Source organism: Solanum pennellii, chromosome 6, assembly GCF_001406875.1.
Source record: "Solanum pennellii chromosome 6, SPENNV200".
Taxonomy (NCBI): Eukaryota; Viridiplantae; Streptophyta; class Magnoliopsida; order Solanales; family Solanaceae; genus Solanum; species Solanum pennellii.
The window spans coordinates 47413011-47425738 of NC_028642.1; the positions used below are offsets into that span (position 1 = coordinate 47413011).

The following is a 12728-nucleotide window of genomic DNA, read 5'->3' on the forward strand; positions in this document are numbered from 1 at the left end:
GTCTATCCTCACGTGTTTGTTTTCTACTTGAAATATTACCAATTATTTAACGGAATACACCTCGAAGCGGACCAACCATTTGTAACCAATATTATCGTTTGTCAATTGCTAAGAGGTTTGATAAAAAATTCTCAAGTTCTATAAATACTTCAATACTTCCTTATAAACAAGAAGAAGAAGAAACGAATGCACATGTCCAATTCAACTATTCAATTGCTACATTTACAATGTCATCCTTACATTTCTCCTGAAAAAACATGTTTGATATGATTCTCATACTTTGAGAATTTCCTAATTGTTCCAATGCAACTAGAAAGAGGTTCTTTAATAAAAAAGAATATAGGACTGTTTTCACAACTCAATCATATAAATGACAAAATCATAGGAAAAAATACTTCTTTCGAACTTCTAACTCGTTCCTCATGCTTGTTTAATAATCTACCATAAAGTACTCAATATTATCCTTCTCGCTCGGTTTTTCTTTCCTTATCGGAAATAAGCTCTCCTTATAACTCAAAGCCCAACATGAGCCAAAGCCTAAATGAACAAAATCAAATCCAAGACTTGTAACTTGTTTAGATGTTTGATCATACAACAACACTTTACAACTCTGTGTTAGTTCATAAATAAACTTATCATACTCCCAAATTCCAATACACGTATGATCTGCTATTGGTGGATTCACTGTATAAACTTTAATCCAATTATTTCCTTGAATATTTACCCAAATATCATAAAAAGCTGCCATTGCTTGCGTAACATCTTTACTAGACATTGTTGCAATTGAACCACCTCGTAAAAATAAAGTTACCCAATGTTCACCTGGAATTGGTGGTCCTTCAAATTCCCCAAACAATTCAGTTGAAAAATCAAATGTACGTATAAAATACACGTTTATCCCTTCCGCGATATACTTCTTGCTAGTACTAATCCAATAGTACATACCATTCTTGTAGGTGCAATTATGGGAGCTGCATATTTGACATTCGTGTGAGAAATTAGGGTCCAAGTGCTTCCATGAGTTGTTTTTCGTCGAATAGACAGCTGCATAAACCTTAGGGAAAATGTCACTCTCATAGTCATTCCAATAGGTTCTTACCCAAATGATTTTGTAGTCATGAGTAGCTAAGTCTATTCCTATTCCTATTCTACGATCATTGTCTTCCAAACCTTCTTCTACCTCGAAAAAAACACGAGGTATAAGCCTACACTCTTTCGTTGCAGGGTTCCACCAGCCAAATCGTCCATCGTCTATGTAATTTCCTTTCTCTAGTAACAACAATCCATCAATTGGACCATAAATACACCTGATATCACCAACGTCTTCGCCATGATAAATCAGCTTATGAGTAGGGACACATCCGCTGAATATTTTATCAGGGAGCAAGTACGTATCGAAAGGTCTTACACACGGGACTTTTTGGTAGTTAAGACCAAACTTGATAATCAATAGACGGAGACGATTACTCTCACTGTTGAAGTGTTTTTCCATGAAACTCGAGGTATTGATGAGATCGTTCCACATTTTGCATACACATTTGAATCGCAACAGTGATTGCACAGGCAACCTTGATAAAATATGATCAGTAACAGTTTCATGTCGCGAATAGATCTCGATCTCGGTGTTAGTTGTCATTCTGCTCAATTAAATCCAGAACACTGCCAAAGAAGTAAAAACTAATTTAGTGATTATATGTTTTATATGAACGAGCGTGGGACAGAAAAATTAAACAGAAAACAGATCGAAAGAACAAACAAACTCAGCGTAAAATTAGTTAACCACCTGTAATGTCCTCCTACAACTAAGATAAAAAACAAATTCCCTAAAAGAATGGGTAAAAGAACACACTATACTTTTCCTTGAGAGAAAAATGGAGTTCAACGTTACTTAAATTCTCATCCTTACATGCAAATCAATGATATTACATAGTACAAGCTATTCCCAAATGAGGAAAAACTCAACCAGCTAGTATTAAACTGAAGTACCTATTAATCAAAACAATGCTAGCAGCTCGATCATTGTCGAAGCAAACTAGCTGATACACAACATATAACACTATAACGTATTGGTTTTCAATCTTCAATACCTGCATTTCTTGACGAAAGCTCCAATACAAAGTCATAGTTTCATCAGCAATATATAGATCTTCATCTTTTATTGTGCAAGAACAACACACGGTCATCGCGTAATCTTCCAAACTTCAGCATAGAATAAGACTGAAAGGGACTACTTCTTTTTCCCCTTGTTTATCCCGACAAGGATAATTGTCCAATGTATCTACAGGTTTTTACAGGGAAACCTTGCCACATTTATATATAAGTGCTTTATTCTGCTATACAAGTAGTTGTAGATGAAGTTTCATGTTCGGAACTTTTCCAGTAAGCCTCCGAAGAAAAAGCTTGTCTTAGCCAGACCACCAGTTTCAGGTGCCTTTGCAGATGTTGGGACTTTCTTCACGTTAAGCATCATTGTCTGTCCAATTTCTTCACGCAGTCTTTCAATCGTCTTCATCTCTACAGGGTTTCCAGACGCATCTCTTACGTAGAAGAAATTCTTTGCTTTCTCCCCAATAGTTGTAACACCAGCTCTAGTCACTGATAGCCCATTTTCTCGTAGGACTCTCGTAACTTCAGAAAGTAAGCCAACTCGGTCCTTGGCACACAACTCAAAGCTGAAGCCCTGCATATAAAAGGAATATAATTTACATTCCACCTGGTGGCATTAGAATTCTGAGGGTTTTGGGAAGGTTCATGCATCCCATAAAGTTATAGATTGAAGTAACATATGAATGCGCCCTTGGAGGGCAATCATAACACTTGAAGTCCAAGTCACAAATAGAATAGTAGCAATGGCTAATGTGTCAAAGTATAATACTAGATGACCACATCCTACTATCAAACTTACACATTCATCCCAATAGCAAAACAAAATATTGCACATGTTCATGGACTGCTTAGAAAAAAATTAGCTTTGCGTTACTTTTTGGATTCATCATACCAGTCAATCACAGAAATACAGAATGAAAGTTTATATATGCAATATTTCTTGATTCTTCACCTTAGCTATGAATTATTTATAAGTTAGACTTTTGTCTATTTGACAAAGTAGTTCAAAATGGGGGCGAGCAAGAGCCTGTTTGGATCTAAAAAAAATGGTGATTCCCAAATAATTTCAACAACAAAAAGTGACCACGAAATAATGTTAGGAGCATTGGTTCCATAAATTCTATTTGCTTGTCTAAAGGATGAGAAACTGGCAATGTCATAAAGAGACAAGAAATATCAATCATTGGATTTTCTTATGCCTCAACTAAATGAAATGATGGGAAGAGATGTAACATTAGAGCTGGCAGATCGCAATCTTCAGAAACATTCAAGACAAGTTAAGAGGAGTAGATAATCTCCCTTACCTCACTTATCCTTCGCCGAATAGCAGCTTCAATACACTTCACAACCTTTTCCTTCTCCGCTTCAGATTCCAGAGTGCAACCATCCATGTGGCGAATAAAATATTCCTATAAAAAGAGTTGTCTATATTACATATTGGAATCAAAGCCTGATGAAAATCTATCAGTGATTCCAACATAGAGCCACTTTGGAAGTGAACGGATTCTTAGGTACTAGAGCATAAGCTAAACTAGACTTCTTCTTCTTTTTGGGAAGGGGGATTAATGCCTTTATTTCTTTCATCTCCTATGGGAATACGATTAAGAATTACACTAATCAGTAACCAAAATTTCAAAGGTGATGGACGAATATACTACTAAGGAAGAAATGGGGCATGAGGATTTTAGTGGGGTAGTTTCAGAAACTCAAACAAGGTAACCAAATCATTGATCTATCAGCTCTGATCTTTCTGCTCTAGCTGAAAGATTTGAAATTAAGTTTAGCTCCCTCTATATTAATGTAACTTTTATTTAATGAGATGACGACAGTACTAAAGACCATACAGATCACGTCCCTTTTCAAAGTGTAGAGGCCGGAGCAATGTTGACATTGTTAAGCAGAAATGAAAGATAAATGATCTATCCTCCGTATGTAAGGTTATCTTAGCAGTCATCAAAATTACATAATCAGATTACCTGTGATGCAGAGGGACCATCTGATGAGATAGTGGCATGGAAAACAGCATACTGCATGTCTGTGAGGGTGCATACAATGTCAAACATAAGCTTTGCTCTATCCTTGCAACTTACACTGACCACTGAGTACCCTTTCTCGACACAGCTTTCAATTCTGACGTCTGGTTTGGAGTTAGGAGGGTATTCTATCTCCATTTCGAGACAACCACCTTCGTAGTCCCTATCAGCAAAAAACATCTGATGAAGCCTCCGATCAACATGAGTACTACCAACTGAGAAAGTAGCATGAGCCCCACTCTCGTCATCCTCACGCCCACGAAGAATGTTATTGAGTTGCTCTTCCATGACACACAATCTGGATTCTTCATCCTCATCAAGGGATGAACAATTATCATTGATATAAAGGACACATGCTATGCGCCCATTATGAGTCCAAACCTCGGCAGCAGCGACATTAAAATGAAGATTGGCTAGAACAGCAGAAATTTCTGATAGAAGACCTGGACGATCCCTGCCTATTAGCTCAATGGTGGTATAATCACCCATAGAGTTCTCTCCTACCTTTCTACCTGGACATGTCTTCAATATGCCTGATGTGTAACCTTCAGGTCCTAGAGCCTAATGTAAGAAATTCAATGAAATAATTAGTAAGTTGGATAAAAATTATGTCTTTTTCTCAGGTAGCTATTTTACAGTTTCAGTCACCTAGATGACACAGCTACATTTTCTCCGCATGACTATGATCTTACTGGGTAGTCACTAGGTAAAATATGATCCTGAATACAAATTTCAGGAAAGCCAAACTATAACTCATGTGAAGAAAAAAAGAAAAAAAACTGCAGTAAAGGTGAGGATTACAATAGCAATGATCTCATGATGTAACATACAAGTAAAATAGGCAAATCCAAACACATTATCAGGAACTATTCAGTTTGTGGAACTGGGTACTCTTATCTAACAAATGAGCAGCTATTTTATAACAACTTTTAGTCACCAAGGATATCTGAATGATTGCTTGACTTTTGCTGTGTTCTGAATAGTCAGTCCCAAAAATAAAAATCTTATAATGCTAGGTGCAATAAAATGCTTAAGTAGAAATGTCATTGGCAATGCCTGCATATAAATCCAAAGTTATATAAGATCAACTGCAATGGATAGCTAGCTTGGAGTTGCATGATTTTACAGCAAATTCTGAAGATGCTATGTATACGTTTATCCCTCTTTCCTTTCTTTTGTATACTATCATACTAGGAACTGCCACAGTAATTGTTGTCTTTCCTCGCATTAATTTTGTATAGACCATAAAAATATGAAATTAAAAGGTGAGAAAATAGGGATACTTTACCTTTTCTATATGACCAATAGTGTTGTTGTCTGTAACCTTGTTGCCATGTTGATCAGTAACATGAAATACTGTTAAAGTTCAAAAGAAATGAAATTAGAAAAAGTTTTCCCAGCTGAGTTCCCCAAGTCTTTAGAATATGCAGATAGGACAGAACTAGAAAAGAGTGTAAACGGAGGAACAGCGCAGAAGGTTGATACTTATTCAAATGGCCCGAAAGCTGGCAAGGTGAAAAAGGTATACATGGCAGCCAATTAAAACCTACTATTTTTTTTTTCATTTGAGGAACTGAAACATACTAGTAAATCTATAACCACCACTGTCAAAGAAACATGAATCGGTATTTATTTGGATAGCAGTCTGAATTTGTAATGAAATAGTGTAGAACATGATCCATATCCAGCAGCAGCGAAAGATGAAGTTTATACAAGGGAATTCAAAAAGATACTAGATGTCATACTTGAGACTTGAACCTATGACCTAAAACCAGGGGTGGAACTATTTGTCAGAAATGCACAGAATATGTACAAACAATAAACTAAAGAAACCAGAAACTCCAAATTTTGAACCCATAAACTTCAAATTTTGGATCTGCCTTTGCTCAAACCAACTTGTGCATTCCCTTCACTACACTAGAATCTTCCATTATGTCAAGGGAATTCACTAGTTTATACAGCCAAAAGCATTTGTTTTAGCCCTATTTGCATTGTATCGTATTTTGAGGAAGGGAATTCAATTGACCTCACTTAGTTATACCTATTTCCGCCCCTAACATACAATCCCCTAGAGTAGTTGTGAGAATTGCAACTAAAAGAGGTTATAAATGAACTCAAATAAGACCAGACAACCTCAAGCAAAAGTATTTGGACATGCCTTGTTTACCTGAAAATACTAACAAGAAATAATATACTTACCATCCATGAACCACCCACCATCAGAGGATATGTAGGCTTTGGTAATTACAAGATCGAGGTCTGATAGGATTTGCACCACTTCCAGCAGTATTCCAGGTTTGTTGATACTGTCAACCTGAGGAAAAACATGAAAATCTCAGTGGGTACTTTTATAACCATTCAGCTTAGTAGAAACTATTAAAAATTATTAAAGAAAAGTTACGATCAGCCAATGTTCAAATACTACTGCACCATAAGCTTGAAAAGTCATATAAGCTTGCTACTTATCACATTCAAGACCAAATATAACTTTTGTAGTAAGTTTAGTAAGTCAATTTATGCACCTCTTGAAGAGCAACTGGAGGCAATTCATTGGGAACATGAGCATCAAAGTATTGAAGCTTATACTAAATGCTGATTGGGAAGGTTTTATCATAGACAAAAGGTCTACCTCTAGATATTGTACCAATGTATGGGATGATCAAGTAACCTGGAGGAGCCAAAAACAGAATATGGACCGCCCAGCAGAAACAGAATTTCGTGCCATGGCCAATGTAGTATGTGAAATAATTTGGCTCATGAGAATTTGAAGGAGTTGAGAAAACCTGTAACAATGCCTATGATACTATATGGAGACGACAAAGCAACGATCAACATTGCTAACAGCCTAGTTCGACATGATAGAACAAAAAAGGTTGGAGGTAAACAGACATTTTATTGAAGAAATGGAAATTTACATGCCTTCTGTTCCAACTTCTCAACAAAGGGCTGACATTTCATTAGGAGATATTAAAGCCCCAGTTTGAATCTTAAGCAAGTTAGGAATGATTGATATCTATGCACCAACTTGAGGGGAGTGTTGATTAAAGAAAAAGATTATGATCTCATATATAGGAGATATGGGTGGATATTTTAGGAATATAGTTAAAACAGAAAATTCATCCAAATAAGGGATCTTCTTGAGTCAAGACATTGTTACCCTTTTTCGTGTGACACATTTTGTATAAATTCGTGACACTTGTACAAAGTTTATTCAATTAATAGAAAAATATTTTCTTCTTAAGCCTACAGAAGTACAAGTATTTACATGATTTAATATAGCCTTCTAGTGATGTAAGGAGGATAGCTTGATAGATTCTATGAACTCTCTTACAGGCATAGCCTACTTGTACATTCTTTGAACACGTTCATCAATAAATTACTTTATTTTACCTATCAAAATGATGTATCAAAGACAAAGCAACTGAATGACATAAGAGATAATGTAGGATCCCTTATCTGACTTAGATTAGTGACTTCAAATCATGCCTCTCAGATCAACAGAACTGTAGCTTACTAGTACTTCTTCTTTTGACAGCAGATAAGAAACTTGACAAATTGAATTAGTGAAATATGCTCCAATGTTTTGAAAAAATCTTCAATCTACTACTTTCTTTCAGAAAAACTATCGACTGTTTACAATAGCAAGCTGAGATGACCAGACTCACTAATATGTCAAGAGTTATCATTGTAACCTAAAGAGCTTATGGAACTGTGGCAAGAGAGCTTCATCTCATAAAAAAATTTCTTCTGCATCTTGAAATAAAAACTAGGAAAAGCTATATCACTCAATATTCTTAAGGTTGAAAATATTACCTTCACTAGAGTACAATCCTTGCAAGTCACATTGTCCACAGATACCCTAATAGCATCATATAATCATTAGTAAAACCACATGAAAAAAGATGAGGCGTTAAATATGAAGCAATTCAATTGACATCCATAATATTTTTCCATTGGTTCAAAGAAGACTGACAGGTTACCATATCTTGGTTGAAGTGACATTTTAAATGGGAATCAGAACTGTGATGCTGCCACAGTTAATAAATATCTCGGCAGGCCAATGAAAATAAATAAAAACATAATGAAGGGAAGAAGTGGATATGGCAAAAGCTATAAGTAGAAAAGCTCCACCTTGGAGGATTTATTCTGATACTTAAGGTCTCGTATTCAGGATCAAAGTAAGGCCCATAACTCCTTGCCATATGAACAACACTCCTGTAGTCAACAAAGATACTTCCCGTTTTTCCTTTACATCGAGAGTAGCCAATTTTTCTCTATAGCAGCTCACTGGCCTGGTCATCCATCATGACAATGATAGCAAATCAAACCAGCATTTTACCTGCCAAGATGAAAGAAAAAATGCGTGAGCAAATGTATGTGGCTGTAAGTAGCAGGGCCTTGAAAATGAAATGCAATAAACCGAAGTACTTTTCTAGCTAGATTTCCGGTAAAGCAATTAAAGGTTCTGGTTTATCAAAGTAATCATAGAGGACGAAACAAATGGTTGTACTACTCAACAGTTCAGAACCTGATGAGAGAACCGATCCCATTCACAATTTTCTTGGTAAGCTTCACATACAACAACAACAACAACAACATACACACTGAACTACCACTAAGTGGCATCTGGAGAGGGAAGATTGTACGCAGACCTTACCACTACCTCGTGGAGGTAGGGAGGTTGTTTCCAAAAGACCCTCGGCTCAAGTGCATCAAACCTTCACATGATGGTAGAATACAGTCAATCTAGATTCTACGAATGAAAAGTCAAAATGCAGCCTAAGATTAAGGAGAAAGCAACACAAATTCATAATCTAAAGCCATTCTTCGATATCTTTTACCTAACAAGATTAATACAGTTGGAAGTTTTTAGTTCTATGATTTCTCTGATTACCAACTTGTTGAGGACAATATATCAAATTCAAAGCAGAATTGCAAGAATAATGATGAAACAACATAAGCTCCTGGGCTTAAACCCCCAGGTCCTCATAAAGTGCTCAACTGCTCATAGGCCATAGTAGACTGCAGAGTACAATATTTTTAAGCTCAAATGTGATCTCTTATTGATAGGTCATCTATTGCTTAAGATCTCAAGAAACTTGTCTGTTTGAATTTTTGCATAAATTGCTTTAGAAATAGTATAGAAATAAAATTAAAAAGGTTAAACATTTTTAAAATAGATTTTAAACTTCTTGAAAAACAGATTTTGCTACTACTACTCAAAAAAACATAATAATATTTCTCTAAAAGCTTGGTCAAGCAACCCAACTTTCTAAAAAAAAACACTTTTTGGCTTCCTAGAAACTTGGTATATAAGTAAAAGGAATTGAGGAATAGTTTACTCAAGAATGACAATTTCTTTGTCTTGAATTACTCTACAAAAAACAAAAATATACTCTTCTTTCATTATATACAAAGATAGATATTTCACTTTAGAAAAGCAAGCAACTGATTAACTTATGCACGTTCGATCAAAATTAAAGGACATAAATATCGTTAGAAGTCAAGTTGAAAGGATATTTATTTATTAGAGCGTATGTTGACAATTAGAAACTGAAGGATTTGAGTGAGATAATTCTTGTTTTAAAAGCCAAAGTAGAGTAATTTGAGGTAAACAGAATCTGCGGGGAGGGGGTAAAAAAGGAATTTGAAAACTAAAAAGAAGAAGAAAAAAACAGAATCTGGTGGGGGATGAAGGGGTAAAAACGGAATTTGAGAGAGTAGCAAACTTGGCAGCATCGGTCTCCATCACGTCTTCGAACCACAGAATTTAACGGTCCTGATTTAACAACAAAATACACCACCAATTTGACCATCAAATCAAATCCATATTAGAAAGGCGTATCCGCCGAGAAAATAAAACTTTCTCGGGAAAACCGACAACGAGAGGCGATGAAGGTCACTGTAACTTTCGTTTTCTAAATCAAAATAATTAATATGCAGAAATGATAAGCATAATCATAAATTGAAATGAGAAAACTCACCAATACTGAGAAGAAATTTGTGTAAACAGAGAGAAAATTAAGTAGGAATCCAGTTGTTCATACATTCAGGAAGAAGAAGAGAGAATGCTTTGGATTAAATAGAAGGAGAAAAAGGGAAAAGTGGAAAAACTTTCGACGTAGGAGTAGCACTTGTGCTCCGCCTCCTCCTCCTCCTCCTCAGCTACCACTCTCTCTCTCTCTTACAAGTGCAGTGCTTAGTGCCTATTAGTAGCAGTCTATAGCTAAAGTGGCATAAGTGTGTAAATAATGTATTTCCTTGCTCGCTTTTTTGACATTACTATTATTTTCCTCATTTTTTTAGTTGAAATTTTAAGAAAAGAAATAATTAATATGTTTAAATTTATCAAAAAGAAATAAAAGACATTTTAAAATGAATTAAAGGAAATAATACAAATAAATTAAAATGAAGCGGTCATTCACGTTTACTTTTTAAGGTGATGATGAATATAAAATGTTAATAATGGTGATGGTCGCTAATGCCGGCTCTTGCGGTCTCTTAAATTTCAAAAACAAAAAAAAATTATGCATTAATTTTTTCACTAGGAAAATTAATTCTTTATAATTAAAAAATTATATTTTAATATATTTTATATATATATATAATTTTAATTCTTACCACATTAAAATAGAAGAAATCATCATGCTTACTTTTTCTTCGGTAATCCTCACATTATTTTTTATCCCGTTTAACTCTTTTTGTACTCTCTTTCTTCAAATCTTTTGGTGGTAAGAGCAATCTTTGTAAAAAAAAAAAAAACATGAAATGATAGTCGAAAAATATTGAACAAAGTAATTTATAATTTTTTTTATTTTTTCATAATTTTTTGTATTAAAGTAGGATATACCAAGTTAATATCTTTTTGAATCAATTCTATGATTCTAACTCTTATCTTTATTTAAATTTGGGAAGAATGTTTGAAATATGTCCGAATTTTGACCTACGATACTAAAACTTTGGAAAGGACCTTTTACTTTCATTTACTATTTAATAGTGTATTTTAAAAGTATATATGTGTGTATGTGGATATAAAAAATATTATATAATTATAAATAGTAATGTGTCCACGTGGACAAATATATACCTTTAAAATACGCTATTAATTAAATAACTCATGGGGGGTAAAAGATCATCTATAAAGTTTGGTATCGCAACAATAATTTGGCCAAAGTTAAAGTATTTTTCAAACTCTTTTCTCTTTAAATTTTATCAACTTATTACTTATAGAATTATGTTAACAATTCATATAATAATTCTCTCTCAAAGGTTGTTTTCCAATGTTGAATTGATGAAACCTTATCTAAAAATAATAATTAAAAAATTATTTGAAAAAAAAAATTTATAAAAAGATAATATTTACATCTAGAAATTTAGTAAAATAAATAAATACAGATAAAGTTTATTTAAATTTTAGGCCTATAATTAAAATTTTACTTTAGGCCTTAAATTATGTTGAGTCACCCTTTTTTATTGATAGTAATTGATAATGATAATTTTGATTGATGGTGATAAACATAAAAGGTAATTTTTATGGTGTAAAAATGGTAATATTTGATTATGATTATTCACGATAGTGATAATTTTAGTTGAGGAGAGTGGGTGGTGGCAATTATGACAGATTTACTATCTAAATTGGATCTTACGTAATGAATAGAGATTAATTCCTCACTTATTACATTTTATTTTTTACTCTTGTTTAGTGGTGCATGCATATATTGCACCTCTAGATCATTAACTAATTTAATTTACATAAAAAAAATTGAATAGACACTTTAATGGTATTAAAATATTGTTATAATCTTATTATTTGAATCTCTTTGGACACATCAGCGGTTGTAAAAAAAAAATTTAATTTAAGATATAAATAATTATAATTAAAGTTTATATCATAAATAGATTTAACTTAGATCATTAAGATATGTTGAATGATATGTTTGTTTATTTTCTTATTGGACATATTATACTTGGTAGGATATTAGACATATAATTTCGTACACACATATGTTAGATATTTAATTCAATCAAATGAACTTATTGCATCAAAATGTTAAAATAATGGGTCAAATTAAGATAAATTAAACAATATTCTACTTTAATATACTTTTAGCTAGGTATACTCATCACTTTTGAATGGACTTAAATCCTTAGGTTATGAATTAATAGTTAATATTTCTTACTTTTAAGTACGAATTAGGAATCTAATCATAGGCTAATGATAATCATTTTTTATTACGATAACACTATTTGTTTACCTCTACTTTATGGTTCTCCATCGTGTTCCACACATTAATTAGTCCAAAGTAAGAATCAATTACGCCTTGATAAGAAAAAAAAATAAAATTTATTTTTTAAACTTAGTTGAAAAGGGAAAATTAGCCAATCAACTCAAAGTTTCAAAACTTTGCATATATACTTGAACCAAGAGAAGTGGAATCACATTCTTAAATGTCCCCAATGATTACTTCCTTCGTCTCACATTAGTTATTATATTATCAAAGAAAATTTCATATTTGGATGGATCCTCTCTTCACGGAGAAGAATAATGATTCAACATCATATATATTTGATTCTCTATTTCATTTTTTA

At 33.5% G+C, this 12728-nt stretch overlaps 2 protein-coding genes across 2 annotated transcripts; both read right to left on the bottom strand.

The window, feature by feature from the left end:
* Positions 1–306: 306 nt before the first annotated feature.
* Positions 307–2226, bottom strand: LOC107023058 (putative F-box/kelch-repeat protein At3g22730). The gene is made up of 2 exons (XM_027917887.1): positions 2088–2226; positions 307–1659 (listed from the first exon to the last, which is right to left on the bottom strand). Exon 2 carries the CDS (start codon positions 1634–1636, stop codon positions 431–433), a length of 1206 nt encoding a protein of 401 aa, XP_027773688.1. The 5' UTR covers positions 1637–1659; positions 2088–2226; the 3' UTR covers positions 307–430.
* Positions 1825–10383, bottom strand: LOC107023057 (ACT domain-containing protein ACR3). The gene is made up of 8 exons (XM_015223607.2): positions 10124–10383; positions 8271–8478; positions 7953–7998; positions 6339–6453; positions 5428–5495; positions 4083–4700; positions 3411–3515; positions 1825–2680 (listed from the first exon to the last, which is right to left on the bottom strand). Exons 2-8 carry the CDS (start codon positions 8339–8341, stop codon positions 2360–2362), a joined length of 1344 nt encoding a protein of 447 aa, XP_015079093.1. The 5' UTR covers positions 8342–8478; positions 10124–10383; the 3' UTR covers positions 1825–2359.
* Between the last annotated feature and the right edge of the window lie 2345 nt (positions 10384–12728).